General features: G+C 39.7%; 1 protein-coding gene across 4 annotated transcripts in view; it reads right to left on the bottom strand.

Annotated features, from left to right (window-relative positions):
* The window catches only part of lnpep (leucyl/cystinyl aminopeptidase), a 107,484-nt gene extending 87,242 nt beyond the window's left edge, over positions 1-20,242 (bottom strand). Inside the window, exon 1 of one of the 4 annotated variants that reach the window (XM_067982882.1) lies at positions 19,628-20,242. In XM_067982882.1, coding sequence (XP_067838983.1) covers positions 19,628-19,649 — 22 coding nt within the window. In that variant the 5' untranslated portion in view covers positions 19,650-20,242. Of the gene's footprint in view, positions 1-1,568; positions 1,587-17,994; positions 18,013-19,627 lie in introns of those variants that run through there. The other 3 variants (XM_067982883.1, XM_067982884.1, XM_067982885.1) reach the window with 3 other exon arrangements.
* Between the last annotated feature and the right edge of the window lie 762 nt (positions 20,243-21,004).

The following is a 21,004-nucleotide window of genomic DNA, read 5'->3' as shown; positions in this document are numbered from 1 at the left end:
GATAGATCAATAGATCGGAAGAGGAGGAGAGCACAGATTCACCAGAATGTCATCAGGGCTCCAATGGTTAAATTATTGGGAGAGATTACATAAACTAGGTTTTTTAGGATTTTGAAAGGAATTGATAGGGTAGAGAGAAAAAACTTTCCCACTGGTGGAAGAGTCTAGGACAAGGGGATATAACCTTAAAATCAGAGCCAGGGCATTCAGGAAAGAAGTTAGGAAACACTTCTTCACACAAAAGGGTGGTAGAAGTGTGGAACTCTCTCCTACAAGTAGTAGATGCTAGCTCAATTAATAATTTTAAGTCAGAGATAGATAGATTTTTGCTAGCCAAGGGATATGGAGCCACGGCAGGGAAATTAAGTTAGGATAAAGATCAGCCATGATTTTACTGATTGGCAGAACAGGCTCGGGGCTGAATGACCTACTCCTGTTCCTATGAGTTCTCCTAATGTCCTGGCCAACATTTATCCCTCAACCAACATCACTAATCATTTCTCTCATTCCTGTTCCTTACTGTGTGCAAATTGGCTGCCATATTTCCCTACATTACAAGAGTGACTTCAAAAGAACTTCACTGGCTGTGAAGCACTTTGGGACATCTGGACGTCATGAAATGCTTCTTCGACAGCACGTCCCAAACCCGCGACCTCTGCCAGCTAGAAGGACATGAGCAGCAGGCACATGGGAACAATACCACCTGCACGTTCCCCTCCAAGTCACACACCATCCAGACTTGGAAATATATCGCCATTCCTTCATAGTCACTGGGTCAAAATCCTAGAACTCCCTTCCTATCAGCACTGTGGGAGAACCGTCACCACACGGACTGCAGCGGTGCAAGAAGGCGGCTCATCACCACCTTCTCAAGAGCAAATTAGGGATGGGCAATAAATGCTGGCCTCGCCAGCGACACCACATCCCATGAACGAATTTAAAAAATAAATGCAGGTTCATTCTTCGTTTTTCTGACATATGTGGCCAAGTGGCTTTTCTGTGGGCTCCAGAACTGTGTATAGACAGAAGGGACAGCATTAACATAATTTGTTTGACGTATTCCTCAAACATTTGTTAGTGTCATGAAGGATCCTTTTCTGCACATCCTGTCACCCAACTGCAGAGATGTGTTTGATCTCTGCATAGGCTGAGTGTGAAGAAGTGCTTCCTGACTTCACCCCTGAATGGCCTAGCTCTAATTTTAAAGGTTATGCCCCCCCTTTTTTTGGACTCCTCCACTATCAAATCCTTTAATCATCTTAAACACCTCAATAGATCACCCCTTAATCTTCTATACTCAAGGGAATACAGGCATAGTCTAGGCAACCTGTCCTTGTAATTTATTCCTTTTTAGCTGTTGAAGCAGGAGGGAGGGAGGGAAATTGTTTAATTGACATCAGGTTGCACATAATTGACGAACAGATCACAAAAAGATAGTATAAGAATTTCAAATATCAAATCATGAGGACAAATGATATAGTAGAGATCATTGGTTGAACATTATATAGCATGTACATATGGAACAGCATTCTGTTAGTTCACAAAATAAAGCAAAATGGAACACCCACCAGGGTCAGATGAGGCACTAGGTCCCTACTCCAGATGGTGCAATATTACAGCCATTTATGCCAAGGTCTTTTTCTTTGACCAAATCATTGCTGTGCAACTTGTGTGCTTTTTTTTTTGCCTCAACACATCAAAGGTCATTAATAAGCTTGCAACAGTCATCAACCCATCACCTAACTTTAGACACTTTTTAACTTTTGGGCAATTATCTATGATCCCATTTAATGGCCATCTTGCATGCTTTTCTTTTTTGTTCCCAGAAATTAGTTGAGTAAATTATTAAACTGTTTCACCAAAACATTGAATGCCAGGTAGGAAAAATGTGGTTTGTGCTGTGTATGTTACTTCAGTACCACCTTCCACTGTTTCTTGCTTAGAGTGGAAAAAATAACTTTGCAGAGATCAAGTGACTTTTGATAGTTTCAGGTGGTAAATTTTTAGTCGGCTATTGGGTGTTAATTGGTAAACGTTGGGCAGATTCTTTTTTCTCCTTAAAAAAAAATGTAAATTCTGGTCCAAGTGCCTTTCTGCCTGATACCTGAAAATAGCACCTACAATAACATCTACCAGTACTGTACTAGAATCAACCGAGAGGAGGCAGACCGAACAGGCAGTGATACTCCAAACTTTTTCAACCAGCCTGCCATAGGTAGAATTATATTCTGTTCTAATCAGTTATAAACTAACACAAAGTTCCATCCAATTCTAGCTGGCACAGAAACCACAAGTAACTCAAATGCAGAATCACAAGCCTGAGACTGTGAACAAAGTAGGTGTGATTACCGAGCAATTTCTAGCCCACATATGCAATGGAGATGCTGCTCTTTATGCTTGTGTGGAGTACACAACTTTGTATTTGCAAATAGGCTGCCTTTCTTCCATACTTTGCTCTAATCCAGGATACCTAGGAACAATTGAACCATCCCATGTACCCTTTGAAGGTCCAAATCTTGTAATCTAAAATACATTAGAAATTTACATGCTCAAAAAAAAAGCCCAATTAACTATGAGAAGCCAGTTCCATTAAAAGTTTACAGCCAGAATTTAAAAAAACATTAAAACATGTTATTGCTGTGAATAATGTACACGTTACATTGAAGATGCTTAAATATGTGACCAGATCATTGGTTGTTTTCCTTCTTAAACCAATGTTTCTTTACAGTAGCAAAACGCAAAATGACAACTCAATATGTGTAAAATGGCCACAGTGCTTCCTCCCCTCACCGACTTCCTTAAAAATAGACCCATTTGATATGGTTAGTTTGCAGAACACAACAGGCCACGTAGACTCAATTATGGGGAACAGGCAACAGTTCTAGCAACATTTCCTACACCCAACAGCATTTAACACACAAACACTCAAAGATATATATTTAATGATTATGAGCTTTCATAGAAAGATGTGGCAGTTTTCCATTGGGGGAACTTACAGGCACAGTACAATTAGTTCACCTGCTGAGCTGATGTTAATTCAACAAATGAGCAGGTTTTGGCAGCATGTGTTCAAAATGAGTTTGCTGCAATTGTTACATTAACTGGCTCAGTTTCAACATTGACAGGAGGGTGCTGCCGAGGAGCACAGGCTCCAGACAGACCAAGTGCCCATCCAACCAACAACCAATGGGACTTTAAAACTTTACAGCACTGCACTCACCATCTCTAATCAATTCTCGCTCACCGAAAACTTCAAGGCTTGATTGTTTCAATAAATCATTACAAGTACAAAAAGGTGGTCAAAAGTTAGCAAGAAATTAATTTAAATATAATTTTCAATACAAACACAAATAGGCATTGCACACAATTTTTAAACTCAAATTCTAGTTTGATCTTGTTTTCTTGGATTTTGAAACTCAGAAGGGGGATTACACATGCAAGAACAAATACTTTGGTTCTAATGCCATAAATCTATAAATCAGTTTTTCAAAATCTGGATATAGCAGTTAGTGAATCAAGCTGAACAAATTCACTTCTGCACTCTTCAGAGCCTGGATTAATATGGTCAGCCATTACTTGACCAGTTAAGCCTTGAGACAGGAAATGAACATTATTGCAGGCAAGTCCTGATCAAGTCCTACTGAACAGTTACCCAGCAGAAATGAAAGGTCATCGACCTGAAATGTTAACTCTGTTTCTCTCTCCATAGATGTTGCCTGACCTGAGTGTTTCCAGCATTTTCTGCTTTTATTTTAGCATTTATGTTCACTGCTGCTACAATTTAAAAAAGGTAACGGTAAGATTGACACCCCCAATATTTTTAAATGGCAGAAAATATATCCTAATTGATACCATTTCATCAGTTTGACACAGGTTGCTAGCTGCAGCACTTTGCATTAGCAGATAGCTCCACTATGGGATTTGGGAAGTAGGGGACAGGTCCCCAGAATTAAAGTCAGGCTTCTGATCCGGAAGCAGATCAATGTAGCTACCACAACAAAAAGTGAGCACTACCATAATCCACCCTGTCAGCCAGAGTAGCACTAGCAGCTATAAGATAAAAGGCTATAATCAGAGATATGAAAATAAAGCACAAACTATTTCAAGAGACTATTTCAAATTAGAAATAAAACTGAATCCAAACAATTTGTTACTTCCTCAAATAGTTAATTTTTTATTAACATTTACAGCCGACAGTACTTCCACTGTGGCTATTCTTGTTTGTTGTGAGGATGTTCTGGACCTTTTGAGGTCAAGATGTTTTGTGATAAACACTGACCTTTGTTTTGAATTAGCAAGACTATCAGTAACCTGGTTACTGTAATTTAATTAAATTCCCATAAAAAGAAAATTAATTAGGATGAGATCATTAGAGTCAAGCAGCAGACTGCACTCAAAACTTAATTATTTCAACATCAGTCTCCTATATACAGTTGAAGGCCAGGGTGAGAGGAAAGAGATTGTAGCCTTGATGTACAACCTGGACAGCAGAGATTGAATTAAAAAAATAACTTATCCCATCAGTTTCATGATAGCTGGTCTGTCAACAATCTACTCATCCATCCAGTCTGTGTAGCCTATCAGTAGACTTGATGACATCAATTTCTAATTGAAAATATTCTGGTATATAAATTACTTTAAATTCCACTGATGGTATATAAATTACTTTAAATTCCAGGGACGGTTGGGAAACTTTTTTCTAGGTATTGCTGCAGTTATATAAGGTATTGGTGAGACCGCACCTGGAATACTGCATACAGTTTTGGTCTCCATACTTAAGAAAAGACATACTTGCTCTCGAGGCAGTACAAAGAAGGTTCACTCGGTTAATCCCGGGGATGAGGGGGCGGACATATGAGGAGAGGTTGAGTAGATTGGGACTCTACTCATTGGAGTTCAGAAGAATGAGAGGCGATCTTATTGAAACATATAAGATTGTGAAGGGTCTTGATCGGGTGGATGCGGTAAGGATGTTCCCAAAGATGGGTGAAACTAGAACTAGGGGGCATAATCTTAGAATAAGGGGCTGCTCTTTCAAAACTGAGATGAGGAGAAACTTCTTCACTCAGAGGGTGGTAGGTCTGTGGAATTTGCTGCCCCAGGAAGCTGTGGAAGCTACATCATTAGATAAATTTAAAACAGAAATAGACAGTTTCCTAGAAGTAAAGGGAATTAGGGGTTATGGGGAGCGGGCAGGAAATTGGACATGAAGCTGAGTTCGGATCGGTCAATGCCCTGTGGGTGGCGGAGAGGGCCCAGGGGCTATGTGGCCGGGTCCTGCTCCGACTTCTTGTGTTCTTTAGATTTGTGGTTGGGATCAGATCAGCCATGATCTTATTGAATGGCGGAGCAGGCTCGAGGGGCAGATTGGCCTACTCCTGCTCCAATTTCTTATGTTCTTATGTTCTAACCTTTTGTTTGAGAGGAAGTTCAGTTATACTCCATGCAGGATAGATTTTGCTGCTCCTGGGGCAGTGTGAAATCAAGCTTAAGTGTTAAGCACGTGTGTAAAGCATCCAGGGTTTAAGTGGATGAAGGAGCACTGATGCTAGACCAACAAAATTTGATTCAACTTTACCTATCAGGCAACCTCATTTCTCCACTTAATTTCCAGTGAAGCATTCATTTTACTTTCTAATTTCTCCTAGACTTTTCCTTCCCTAACTGTGTACATTTGGCCACTTTTTTTTCCCCACTCTCTTGGGTGGAAGAACCGCACTTAGGCCTCTACCAATGCTGCATGAGTCAGCCACGAGAATGTCCACGGAGTCAGTCGAGATACAGACACTCCTTGATTTTTCCTTCCATCCCTGTGCAGAGGCATCGGACGTGTGCTGATATTTCCCAAAGCAACATGGACGAGATCCCACATTCAGCTAAGTAGTGATCAAATCTGCATCACACCATCCATTAGTACTACAATGTGCTGAAGCAGTCTCCATTTTTAAAAAGCTTATAAACCAGTACTTATCCTAATCGCTAGCTAATTCCAATGAATTTAATGCGCTTTAAAAACAGATAAAAAGGAACACTATTTGTAGAAAAGTGCGTTACTCGGTTAACAATTAACAGATATATTCTGTATCCTCCTCATACACGGCCCCAGAGTCATCGTTCCCAGAAGCTCAAATCGCAGTTATGTGTAATTACTTGAAATCATAAAAGCTGCCTCCACATATAGGAATGAGTAGTCCATTCAGCCCCTCGAGCCCGCTCCTCCATTTGATAAAGATCATGGTTGATCCGTGATCTAACTTCATATACCTGCCTTTGGCTCATATCCCTTAATACGTTTGGTTGGCAAAAAGCTCTGTCTCAGATTTAAATTTAGCAATTGAGCTAGTATCAATTGCCATTTGCGGAAGAGAGTTCCAAACTTCTACCACCCTTTGTGCATAGAAGTGTTTTCTAATCTCACTCCTGAAAGTTTTGGCTCTAATTTTTAGACTGTGCCCCCTACTCCTAGAATCCCCAACCAGCGGAAATAGTTTCTCTCTATCCACCCTATCTGTTCCCCTTAATATCTTATAAACTTCAATCAGATCACCCCTTAACCTTCAAAACTCCAGAGAATACAACCCCAATTCGTGTAATCTCTCCTCGTAACTTAACCCTTGAAGTCCGGGTATCATTCTAGTAAACCTACGCTGCACTCCCTCCAAGGCCACTATGTCCTTCCGAAGGTGCGTTGCCCAGAACTGCTCACAGTACTCCAGGTGCGGTCTAACCAGGGTTTTGTATAGCTGCAGCACAACTTCTGCCCCCTTGTACTCCAGTCCTCTAGATATAAAAGGCCAGCATTCCATTAGCCTTATTGATTATTTTCTGCACCTGTTCATGACACTTCAATGATCTATGTATCTGAACCCCTAAGTCCCTTTGGACATCCATTGTTTTTAACTTTTTACCATTTAGAAAGTACCCTGTTCTATCCTTCTTTGATCCAAAGTGGATGACCTCACATTTGCCTGCACTGAATTCCATTTGCCACAGTTTTGCCCATTCACCTAATCTATCAAGATCGCTTTGTAATTTTATTCATCTACACTGCTTACAATGCCACCAATCTTTGTGTCATCGGCAAATTTAGATATGAGACTTTCTATGCCTTCATCTAAGTTGTTAATAAATATTGTGAATAATTGAGGCCCCAAGACAGATCCCTGCAGGACTCCACTAGTCACATCCTGCCAATGTGAGTACCTTCCCATTATCCCTACTCTCTGTCGCCTTTCGCTCAGCCAACTTCTTAACCAAGTCCGTACTTGTCCCTCGATTCCATGGGCTTCTATCTTAGCTAACAGTCTCTTATGTGGGACCTTATCAAATGCCTTCTGGAAGTCCATATAAAAAATATCCATTGACATTCCCCTGTCCACTACTTTAGTCACCTCTTCAAAAAATTCAATCAGGTTTGTCAAGCATTAGCTACCTTTCACAAATCCATGCTGGCTCTCTGATTAACTGAAAATTCGAGGTGTTCAGTCACCCTATCCTTAATTATAGACTCCAGCATTTTCCCCACAACAGATGTTAGGCTAACTGGTCTATAATTCCTTGGTTTCCCTTTCTCTCCTTTCTTAAAAAGCACACTAAATAAAAGGAAGGTATTCTGCAGATAGGGACTCTGGACCCCTATAATACTTACACAGTATCACATTGCCACTAGAATAATATAGGTGAGGTTCTTAGATGTTCCAAAGGTGGAGATTTAATTTTTTTTTTAAATCTGCTGCATAGTAACCGCCTCCACCACTGACAAGCTTCATGCATGTGCTTTCAAAAAATAAATACAAGCCACTGAAATTTTCAGCAAAAGATGTTTTTAAAATGTAATTCTTCATTAATAATTGATGCCCTAAATGAGAGAAAAACAGTCACAACCATTCTGCAGCATTTTTAAAAAAGATACATATATTTCAAATATCTACCCATTGTTTAAAGATGCTGCAGCTCAATTCAAAATGCACACATCTCTCTCCCCTCAAAGTTCCAGGACAGCTATATTTTTTGATAGACAAATAATCCATAGAACACTTCTCCAGCCTTATAAGCTACAACATGTTCAAGCCATAATTATATAGACCTAACTTATCATGTTGCATTCAGACTGAGCGAGCACATAGTTGGCAAATTTTCTTGTGACAGAAACAAAAATAACTCCTTGCATTTATATAGTGCCTTTAATGTAGGAGAACACCCCAAGGTGCTTCACGGAAGCATAATCAAACAAAAAGATCAACATCTAGTTAAAAGGGGAAGATATTAGGACAGATGACTAAAAGCTTGGTCAAAGAGGTAGGTTTGAAGGAAGGTCTTAAAAAGAGAGCGCTACAGGGAGGGAATTCCAGAACTTCTGGCCTAGATAGCCAAAGGCAAAGCCACCAATGGTGGAGTGAAGGATACGTAGGTCAGAGTTGGAGTAACGCAGTGTTTTCAGAGAGTTGTAGGACTGATTTCTAGGAGTAAAGGGAATTAGGGGTTACGGGGAGCGGGCAGGAAATTGGACATGAATTTAGATTTGAGGTTAGGATCAGATCAGCCATGATCTTATTGAATGGCGAAGCAGGCTTGAGCGGCCAATTGGCCTACTCCTGCTCCTATTTCTTATGTTCTTATGATTTGAACATGAGGATGGGAATTTTAAATAATATGTTGGTGGACCAGGAGTCAATGTGGATTAGCGAGCATGGGGGTGATGGGTGAGCAGGACTTGGTATGGGTTAGGATACGGACAGCAGTTTTGGATGAGCACAAGTTAATGGAGGGTGGAAGATGGGAGGCCAGCCACCAGAGCATTGGAATAATTGAGTCTGGGAGGTAACAAAAGACATGGATGACAGTTTCGGGAGCAGATAGGCTGAGGCAGGGACAGAGAGGCATAGAGGCATAGGCGGAGACAGCCGATGTTATCGAGGTGGAAGCAGACGGACTTTGTGATGGAGAGGATATGGGGTTGGAAGCTCAGGTTGGGGTCAAATAGGTTGCAAAGAGTCCAGTTTAGCCCAACAGTTGCAGAGAAAAGTGATGAATTCTGTGGTGAGGGAACAGAGTTTGGGGATGGGGAGGGACAAAGACTATGGCTTCAGACTTCCCAATGTTTAATTGGTGGGAATTGCAGCTCATCCAGGACTGGATATTGAACAAGCAGTCTGACAACACAGAGGCAGTAGAAGGGTTAAGAGAGGTGGTGCAGAAGTAGACCTGGGTGTCATCGGTGTACATGTGGAACCAAATGTCAAGCTTTCGGATGATGTTGTCGACAGGCAGCATGTAGATGAGGAATAGGAGGGGGCAGGAATAGATCCTCGGGGTACTCCAAGGCAACGGTGAAGATGAGTTCAGAGAGAGCATATGGGGAGATAGGAGAAACTAGAGATAGATCCGGGTTCAGGGCTAGGTAGGCAAGGGGAAAGGGGAAAGGGGGAGGGAAGGGAAGGGAGAAAATGCAGCAGAGGTAGCTGACAGGACGGTCTCAATCTTATTGACAAAGAAGTCTATGAGCTCATTGTTTTGGGAGGTGAGGGTGAAGTGTCAGGGAAGAGGAGTTTAAGGAGATGGTTGGCATTGAAGAAAAGCAGCCAGGGGTTACCCTTTACATTCCAGGATGATTCTGAAATAGTGGGCAGTTTTAGCAAAGGAGAACAAGGCCAATAGCGCTTGAATATTTTCCAGCCAGATCTGACGACGAATGGCTGAACTAGTTGTGCGCCAGATATGTTCAATTCTGCGTCCCTTGTTTTTGAGGAAGCAAAGATGGGGGACATACCAGGAGAAACAACCAGGGTGGGAGAGAGTAAGAGAAGTCAACTTTATGTTTTGCTTGATTGCTAGAGCTGCTAACCAGCTGGGGATACAGCCACTCCTCCACCCTCACATAGAACACTAGTATGAGCAAAGATGAAAACAGAAAGCAAAGATTACTGTAATACCGACAGATTATTTCTCAAAAGTAACTTTTCTTTATTTTAGAACAAACTAGACAAGATTCAAAGCATTATGAGTAAGATGCCATGCACAAATTTAAGGCTGATCAAGACTGAAGGGGATACGGACAACACTGAGGCCTTTTATTTCCCCCTTTCATGACAAATAGAAGCTACAATTAGTGGTCACTAATATTCTGTTAATTTTGGCTGTATATTTGTGGATGTGTGGACGAGATCGAAAATTGAGCACGTAAATAGAAGTGCTTCATGGATTGCCTGCAGAATGAGTGGATTCTCCCAAAGTTGCAATGTCTGGTGATCTGCTGAATCAGCGATCATATACATACAGGAAGCAGTATAAACTAGACTGCATCTTCAACCTCACAACATCAGCCACATAGCACCAAATGTGATATTTTCATTTCCTCTACATCAGACACCCAAGTTTCATTTTTAAACATAAGTGCAGAAAAGTGGCTCAATTAACTAAGATATAGTCAACTGACCCCGTACGGACAAAATCAATATAAAATGTTAAAAAAGAAAGCCTTAAAACAAACCATGTACATAATATTGTAGGATCCCTTGTTTACAAATCATTTTATATATAATGTCATTTGGATACTTCAAGTAGGCAAGACTAATGAAGAGCATACTGCAAATAAATCTAGCAGAACAAACTAGCCAGTAATGAAACACCATGGATGAATAAAGAGATAAGGATAAAATTGAAACTAAAAGGCCTACACTAAATACACAGAAAATAAAGGAGGATGACAAAAGAGAATAAAGAGAGGTTAGGAAAAAAGTCAAAAAACAATTAGGAAAGCAAAGAGGAACTATGAGATTAAATCATCAAGGAATGTAAAAAAGTATTCTACAGACAAATAAATAACAAAGAAAAATCACAGGTAACAACAGTGAAATGGCAGAAATATTGAATAATTACTTTGCCTCTGCATTTACCAAGGAGACTAACAAGGTGGGCAGGACATTAGAAGAGATCAAAAAAATATTAAAACATTTAAGATGGGGGGGGGGGGGGGAAGAGATTATTTGGTAAACTAAATCAAACTTAGGGAGGATTGCATCTGCAAATATTAAAAGTAGTTAGGGAGGAGAAAGCAGAAGCACTATTACATATATATAAAAATTCACTGGAAAAGGGAATAGTGCCAGAGGATTGGCGGACAGCTAATGTTATTCCTATATTTTAAAAAAGGACAATAGAACAAGTCCAGGGAACTATAGCCCAGTTAGCTTAACGTCGCTAATAGGAAAGATAATGGAATCTTTACTCAAAGATGTAATAAAAAGACATAGTGAGAATAAAAATATAATTTAAAAAGTCAGTGCAGATTACAGAAGGGAAAGTCAAGCTTGACCAACCTTATTGAATTCTTTGAAGAAGTAACAAAAAGAGTAGACAAGGGTAATGTAGTAGATGTAATATATTTGGATTTTTAAAAGGCCTTCAAGAAGGTCCCACATTCTAGACTCATGACTGAGGTCAGAGTATGTGGAGGCAGAGGACAGGTAGCAGAATGGATAGCAAGCTGGCTATAAAATCGAAGAGAGTAGGGGTTAAGGGTAGCTACTCAGTCACGCAAAAGGTGGGAAGTAGTGTTCTACAGGGAGTGGTGCTGTGACCACTGTTGTTCACAATTTACATGAACGATTTGGAAATCGGAAGTACAATTTCAAAATTTGCAGACAACACCAAATTGGGAGGTGTAGTTAATACAAAGGAAGAATGCATCAAAATGGGCATGTAATTGACAAATGAATTTAAATATAGATAAGTGTGAGGTGGTGCATTTTAGTAGGAAGAATAAGGAGGCCACATATTGCTTGGAAGATAAGAGTCTAAATGGGGTAGAGGAGCAAAGGGCTCTAGGGGAACAGATACACAAAGCACTAAAAGTAGTGATGCAGGTTAATAAGGCCATAAAAAAGGCAAAACAAGCACCAGGGTTCATTTCTAGAGGGATAGAATTGAAAAGCAAAGAAATGATGTTATATTTGTGTAAAACCTTGTTTAGACCACATGGAGTATTGTGCACAGTTCTGGTCTCCATATTATAGAAAGGTAATAGAGGCATTGGAGAGGGTGCAAAAAGATTCACAAAGATGAAAGGATGAACAGGCTGGGCCTCTTTTCTCTAGAAAAGAGAAGGCTGAGGGGTGACCTGATAGAGGTCTTTAAGATAATGACAGGGTAGACAGAGAAAATGTTTCCACTTGTGGGGGAGTCCAAAACTCAAGGTCATAAATATAAAATAGTCACTAATAAATCCAATATGGGATTCAGGAGAAACTTCTTTACCCAAGGAGCAATCGAGGCAAATAGTATAGATGTATTTAAGGGGAAACCAGATAAGCACATGGGGGAGAAAGGAATAGAAGGGTATGCTGATAGGGTTAGATGAAGTAGGAACAGAAGAGGCTCGTGCAGTATAAATGCCAGCATAGACCAGTTGGCCGAATGGCCTGTTTCTGTGCTGTAGTTTCACTAACTCGATCTAGCTCCCTTAAAAAAAACACTTACAGCCCAGTAGATTTGCCTAATGGTTGTTCTCTGTTCTTATATTCACTAAATCTTGGCACAAACAAACTGCTGGAACAGCACATAGCTCACCAAGCAGTACTACAGCATATTGGCAACATTAACTACAGCATCATCGATGACCATATTCATGGTGAAGACCCAGTAGTGATCTAGAAGCCTTTATTGAAAATGTGATTTTTAACCCATCTGGTCTGCTTCAGATTCAAACCTATGTTAGCAGAGGTGAGAGAATAGGGCTACACACAATCTCCATGTGCCAGACTCTAATCCTCCAGTGTGCCTGTATATTAAAAAAACATTGGAAAAAAAAAAGGTAGTAAAATATCATTGCTACAAACTTGTGGGGATCAACAAACTAGTTAGTTCTTCATGTTCATCTTTAAAGTCCTCCACTGACTGTACAGAATTGAAGAACTTTCTTTAGTTGTATAGGATAAACACCCCCCCCCCTCAATACAATGGCTCAGCTGCACCCCATGTGATGACACAATCTTTGGTCTGTGTCAAACTACCTAATCTGAGCCAGGACACCAGGACAGAGGGATGGATGGAGTGCACGTGGAAAACACACTACCATCGACCTCAGTATCCTCATTGGTGCTGATTAAAACAGGCTGGCTTAACTCTCATATGTTTTTGATTGCGGAGTGGATTAGCAACCCTCTCTGGTGTATAGGAACTAAAAAAAGACCTACTACTGGCAAAATGTGCAATCACACAGAGGTGTACTTGTTCATATTTCCTGAACAGGATTATTTGATAAACTTTCTCTAGAATGGACAACAGCCAGGACTACGAGAAAAAGAAATTAAAAAATGAAAGATGCATGACAAACCTGCCAATTACAGATTTCTACTAGATACCATGATAACCAAACTAGGCCAAACCAAACCATTAATCGAGCAACACTGCCATTTGAAACACATAAGTGTATCTGAACAAGTTTAGTTTGTAAATACAGGAAGGTTAGCCATAAGGTCTGAGGTAACATCTGTTCCTGTTAAATCTTATAACAGAGCCTTATTATTGTTCAAATCAGACTCATCTGAATTATAAAGAGTTCTGCATATTGTATCAGAGATAGCGATCAGTAATACAAATAAAAAAAGAATTTGAAAAGGTAGGGGTGAGAGGGTCAGTGTTTCATTTTAAAAATTCCATTTTTTTTTCCAAACAAGTTAAATCAGCCTGGAAGGCATGCAGTCCCAAGCAATAGTTTTACAATATAATCTTGAAGGCGATTCTTTATCGTTCTGCCTTCAAGCTGCAACTAAGAAAAGTGAAATACTGTAAGCATCTTGAGCAGCTGGAGGGAGGAAATCACTATATGATGAGGTTTCCTGAGGAGGTGGGAAAGGAGACCCTTGCCTTCTTCATTTCCAACAACGTTCACCTGAGGAAGGAGGAAGCCTCCGAAAGCTTGTGAATTTAAAATAAAATTGCTGGACCATAACTTGGTGTTGTAAAATTGTTCACAATTATTTAAATAATATGCTAATCTTTAACAGAACCAGCTAGTGTGAAAGTAGGTGCTGACAGTTCATGACATATTCATTGTGGAGTTAACCCTAGGCAGTTTAAATAATTATATCTATGGTGTGATACAGGTCGTTTCTAGATTAAAACAAAAATTAATTTATAGCATTTTGGGTAGTTGCCACAACCATTTCATGTTTTATTTTAAAAAGTACTGTCTGAGGGGTGAATGTCAGGCTGGTTATACTGTGCTACCAGTCTGCAGAATGTAGTTCCTGGCTGGCAAGACTGCAGTTGCACAATGGTCTGCACATGAATCATATTCCTGCCACCATGAGAGCGCTCAGAGAATGCACTGATAAATTTTCAATGTTTTGAGAGTACAGGTGAGTGTTCACAAACAAAAACAACATTTTATAAACATTTAAAAGATTTGATCCAATAGAACCTGACTACATATACCCACATACATATATTACACAGATGCACATTCAATTAGGCTAGTCAGCTAAAAAAAAACAAAAACCCACAAGATTGGGGAGGGAGATTTAAGGTTAAAAGCAGAAACCAACCATTATGATTCAACTCGGCATTTGTTTTCAAGCAGAATCGATTCAGCACAAGATATCACCCATTGTCCTTGTATTTGAGAAGTCTCTTGAAGCATCCTCCATTGTATAAACCATGCTGGAATGCCAAGGTTCCACCAGCATTTTTTAAAAGTTCAGTGTTGGCTCGTAAAAAAGATCTAAATCATTAAATCCTAAACCCTCATTTGATTCACAAATATTGGGCTTTTATGCAATAAAAACATTTTCTTTCCTTTTACCTACTTCATAAAATTACAGTAAAGCACATCCCCAAAACAAGTATTGTGGCTGGCTGTGACGCCAGCGATGCCCACATCCCATGAACGAATAAAAAATCTGGCACTCACCCAACATATTTTGATGAACAAAATTCAGAAATATGGGCAAGTTCTGCTAACGTTTATCTGCACCAATTTAGACACAAGGCAATTCAATCATACCCACCTTTTATAGTCTTATCGCATCTCAGAATTACAGAGCAAAGAAAGGGGCTGTTCGGTCCAACTGGTCGATGATGGTTGTTATACTCCACATGAGCCTCCTCCTACTCAAATTACCTCTTTACTACCCTGCCCCCATATCTCTCTATTCCCTTCTCCCTCATGTATGCATCAACTCCCCTTAAATGAATCAGTGGTATCTGCTTCAACCACTCCATGTGGCAGTGAGTTCCACATGCTCACCACTCTGTGTAAAAAAAAACACTTGATATACAAATAAATAATTTGGAAGTGTAGTAACTGGGGGTATGCAGGCAAACATGGCAATTATTTTGATTACAGCAAGATCTCCCAAAGAGCAATGAGATAAATGACCAATTATCTGGTTTTGGAGAAATTGGTTGAGGGAGAACTGTCACAAGGACACCAGGAAAACTCCTTGCTCTTCTTCAAATCATGCCATGGAGTTTAACATCCAGCTGGACCACTGGAATCTGCAATTGAGGCCTTGGTTGAAAATCTAATCTGAAGGATGGGATCTCTGAATGCAGCACTCCCTCAGTAATGCATTGGAGTGTCAGCCTAGATTATGTGCTCAAGTCCTGGAGGGCTTGAAGCCATAACCTTCTGACCCAAAGGCAAATGCACTACTAACTGAGCCAAGCTAACACACTTGCGTCAACACTTATTCACGCACAAGCTGAAAGATTTTGAGATCACGAGTGCAAGTATTCTGTTCATTAAATTGCAGACAGATACTTTACCCAGCTCGCAAACGTTGCAGAAATCAATGAAAAAAACCAGATTTATAAATACATGGAATCACAGCACTCCCAATGACACCAAATACACTGCACACTCCCCAAAAAAGTGTTCTTTTAATCCACACCTCCAAGAGCAATGCTGCTTTTGACAGCAACATTAATCCAAAAACAACCATGTTTTGGGGTGCTGGTAAGCTGCAATAAAAACACATTTAGATCACAATACAAAATATAAATCAAAATTAAAACAATGGCAACATTTCAAATTGCAAAGTTTAGCTGTCATACATGCAACAGTCTGTTTACTAAACGAACAATGTTTGAATAGGGTCATTCAAAATGTTTTCAGCCAAGTTAACAACTTGCATTTATATAATGCCATTAATGTAGTAAAACGTCCCAAGACACTTCACAGAAGCATTATCAAACAAAATTTGACACAGTCATATAAAGAGATATTGGGAAAGGTAGCCAAAAGCTTGGTCAAAGAGGTAGGTTTTAAGGAGCGTCTTAAAAGGAGAGGGGTTTAGGGAGGGAATTCCAGAGCTTAGGGGCTAGGTAGCTGAACATTGCCAATGGTAAGTTAACAATAAGTGTGTTTCACCTTGTTTCAACATTTTTATACAAAGTATCAAATTACATTCACTGTTTCTAAAAATGGTTTCCTTGGTTGTTAGTCCCGTCAGTTAGACCATAAGAGATAGGAGCAGGAGTAGGCCATTCGGCCCCTCGAGCCTGCTCCGCCATTTAATGAGATCATGGCTGATCTGATTTTTAACCTCAACTCCACTTTCCCGCCTTTTCCCCATATCCTTTGACTCCCTTGCTGATCAAAAATTTGTCTAACTCAGCCTTGAATGTATTCAATGACTCAGCCTCCACAGCTTTTTGGGGTATAGAATTCCAAAGATTCCCGACCCTCTGGGAGAAGAAATTCCTCCTCATTTCCGTCTTAAATGGGCGACCCCTTATTCTGAGACTATGCCCCCTAGTTTTAGATTCCCCCATGAGGAGTAACATCCTCTCAGCATCTACCCGATCGAGTCCCCTCAGAATCTTGTATGTTTCAATAAAGAGTTTAAATACAGTAAACAAACAATAAACAGTTTCTCCATTGCTCGAGAAAAAGGGGCAAGGCTTAAACACAAAGTCCTGGCATGCTCTGTGAATGGCCAATCTTGTCAGGGATATAAAACAATCTGCTTGTTGTGAACAAAATAATGTTCACCCACTTACAAAAACTGTCCAGGTGAAGGAAAAAAAAAGGTACATCCATAAACTAAAAACAGCAGGACTCTGTGCATACACCCTAACCAGTCAGCAGCTGCGCATACATGATCATGAGCTGCAGACAGAAAAAAATTGACAATCCGCAACTGCACACATGAAAAGAAAACAAAAAACCCTCCAAAACAGACCACCAAAAAATCATGATAGTGCATCCATCCACCATGTACATGATAGGCCAAGCCACAAACTAAAACACTCCAAGGTCATGAAATGACCTCAAACATACAACTCCAGACTGGAACAGGCCTCCAAACAAAAAAAAGTGTTAATAAAAGAAACTCAAAATGCAAAAAAAGGCAAGTTTAAATCATGTTAGAAAATATGCATTTTTGAATGTTTAATGTAGTTGAAACCTTAAGTTTCCATACTATAAATGAGAAACCAAACATGGTGGCTGAAAGGATATTCAAAAGACTATTTTGGGGCAATTTCATTGGTTCTACATGTTACTTTCATTGATAGATTTTTCTCATGTTTGATTCATTGCTTCCATACATCCTCAGTCGTATTCAACAGGTAGCTTCAACAGACACTATCCTCACATTTGATTTATATGCTTTCTACCTCTTCAGTTGTAGCTGTTTAATGTATATAAAATTTGAGCCAATTAAATGCAAGTGTTACAGAAATAGGAATGCATGACACACTAAGGGGGGGGGGGGGAGGTGGGTAAAAATGGAGGAAACGGTCAACATTTTACCAAATTCTTTTGTTCCTAGCTTCAAATACGACTCTTCTCATATCTCAACCATGCAAGGCCTTGGCTGAGCAGGCAGGAGGTTGCATCAAGGTATACAGTACAGGGAACTACCACAAAATGCATTTCTTATTGCTGGATTCTACTCATTTGCTACTGAAGTTTTTCTTTTTAGTTGAATTTTGCTAAAAGAATTTGAATTTAAAAATGTTTTCGGATTAACTGCAGTGAAGACTTACAATTCATAAACACGAGCAGATTGGGATACCCCGAACACACACGAGGATGTCGATCTGCACTCCAGTACAACAGCTGCTTGCATAGATCGGGCGGGGGCCCATAAATCAGAAACACTTGAGCAGATGTCTTTATGGAACACCCTCTGACCTTTACAGGGAATTACACAAACAAAACAAAAGTACCTTGCTTTTTCAAATAGTGCAATACAAACTGCGCTCCCAAACACGATGTCCATCTGCACTTATAATCCATCACTTAGAATGAATGACAAACTAAACTACAGCAGCTGTCGTTGACTAAAATACAGGCTTTTTTAAAAAAAACGATCTTATGAAATATTGCTTTAAACTTGAAATGCTATTATTTTTGCACTGTAGAATAATGATTTGTTGAAATTCCTACACTTAATTGAAATATTTGCAGCAAATGAACTTAGTACTTCCATTGCTTCCTTCATTCAGAACACAGAATTAAATGGTTAGGATGTGTTACAAGACTTTTAATACACACAGAATTTAACTAAAGTAGTTTAGTCATCCGCCCTGGTTTTATAGCCTTAAGCACACTGCCAGCCACATATTCATTTCATTTTAAATGTATTTTTAACTGCTACAGTTTCTTCATTTGATTTTATCTGGATAATTTTTATTGCCACAATCAACTTCTTGCTACTGCTCATTGGCAAAGCTAGGTTAGTTTTGCCCTGCAGATCTACATCACACAAAAAGAAATGGAGAATGTTTTGCAATATTAATGCTCAATCATGGTTATGAATAGGATCAGCTGGCTGAAAGAACAGATGTCAGAAATAATAGATACTTTTAAATAGAATTAGAAAAATTGTGTTTCTGTGAAACCCTCTCTTATGGTTCCTGGCTTAGCATCAGCATCAATATGTTGCAAAATACCACCTCCCTAAGCCAAGGAATTATTCCAGCAATAAGAATGGAAGACGTGAGACAATGAAAAATGGTGAAGGATATCGAATTACAAAAATGTGTTCAAGGCTGTAACGTACAAATGTATGCATGCAAAAACCGAGTGCATTACACAACTTTGTAACAAATCCTTATCTCAGCACACATTATATTTGTGTATGATTTTACCAGTTTGATCCTGAGCACCAGCATTTGCCTGTTCACAAGAAATCACATATGTTTTAGGGAGGGCGGTGAAGTCCTGTTGAAAAAAGGGAAACGAGGGATGCCGGCAGGGAGAAGCATCGAACCACACAGGGAAGTGGAAACAGACTGACTTATCAAATTGTATCAGCTTAGACTTAGAAAAAAACTTGGTGAAATGAGGACCTTATATACACTCCACATATGGTAAAAATGGTAAGGTTAGCCTCACCCAAAACTGAACCAAGAATCAAACCTAAATTGTATCCGTTGCCGAACTGAAACGTTAAAAAAAAGCAGATTTCACAAAGAACCCATAACCGCAGTGGTTTGGATTTGAAAATACCCAACGCAATGCGAGCAATGCGACTGGGTCCTTTTTTGCCTTCTCCATCACTCCTAGTGTTCCTCGCCCAACAGTTGTTACCAAGTTTGCAACATTTTTACCACCAACCAGTGATCCAATGTCACGGCCACAAATTCATTGGCAACATTCACACAGCTTACTCACCGCTCTGGAAATGTGGATCCATGACCGTACCCTGGCACTTAGCTCCCTCTATTCGGATCCTTTCGCAGATCTATTTACCAACCAGGTCAATGCTATAAACGGTGACAGGAGCAAACAAAACGCACCCGAGTGCAACCGCCAGTGACTAAATTAGGAAATGCATAATGACTGTCACAATTAAACTATAATGCGACCCATTTTTTGAGAAAATGGTGAAATGTACAACGCCTCCTCGATGAGAAGAAAGCGCTCCTGTTTATATGACCGCCTCTTTCCAAACTGCAGGCTTTAAAGCAAACCCGACGTCGACCATCTTAACTTCTGTATTTCCTTCTTCTTTTCCACTCACAAGCTATGGGTCGACTGACGATCTGCCCGTTGGTGCACACTGCAGAGGTTGTCAGTCAGTTACCAACTTTCAGATATATAACACACAGGTCCTAATATACCAAGTGACATTCGGTAAGAAACTCACTCAGTCATTTTTTGAAATCTATTTCCATGTGTGTGAATCCTAAAAAAAATAAACACACAGTTTCCCGTGTTTAAATGGAGCGGCAGCCTGCGCCAGTCTTACTGATTATAAATGTCATTCAAACATTTGTCCCTTGTTGGCAGCTGTATATCAGCAAGGTTGTTACTCATTCCCAACCTCGCTTTTATTTGGGGCGGGGCGAGCATAGCGATGTTAGGTTATAACCACTGTTTACATGTTTTTTCAGAGTGGTTAACAGTGAATTTGCTGAAGTACCCCAACTACTGAGCTTGACAATTGTAAACAATTTTACAACACCAAGTTATAGTCCAGCAATTTTATTTTAAATTCACAAGCTTTCGGAGGCTTCCTCCTTCCTCAGGTGAACGTTGTTGGAAATATAACTTGGTGTTGTAAAATTGTTTACAATTGTCAACCCCAGTCCATCACCGGCATCTCCACATACTGAGCTTGACCCTGCCTTCATCTGACTTCCACACTTTATAGTTTTATCCCATAATCTGGTTTAGCAACACCAAAATCAGTTGTAGCACTTTAATCAGCTAATTCAATTCTGACCAGAATGAACCTGAAGACCTTCCTTGTTCTGTAGGACTCAGTGCCACATCACATGGTGTATTTACCCACTGAGCTGAAATTGTTGAACTTCAAATCATCTTTTCTATTCACTACAAAATATAACAGTAAAATGCAATGTTTAGGCATCTAACATAATACATTCCTGGGACTGTTGCTGTTTATATTATTTTAAATTATTTCAATAAAGATATGAAAAATATACAGGTTAAAATTACAGTCAGTGATGTTATCAATCAAATGCATAACATTCATACAAAATTCCTCTCGTTGCTGTTAACCCATTTATTTAAGCATTAAGCACT

The sequence above is a fragment of the Heptranchias perlo genome, chromosome 4 (assembly GCF_035084215.1).
Source record: "Heptranchias perlo isolate sHepPer1 chromosome 4, sHepPer1.hap1, whole genome shotgun sequence".
In the NCBI taxonomy this organism is placed as follows: Eukaryota; Metazoa; Chordata; class Chondrichthyes; order Hexanchiformes; family Hexanchidae; genus Heptranchias; species Heptranchias perlo.
Note: the sequence above shows the minus strand (reverse complement) of the source record. Positions and strands in the feature narration are given on the sequence as shown.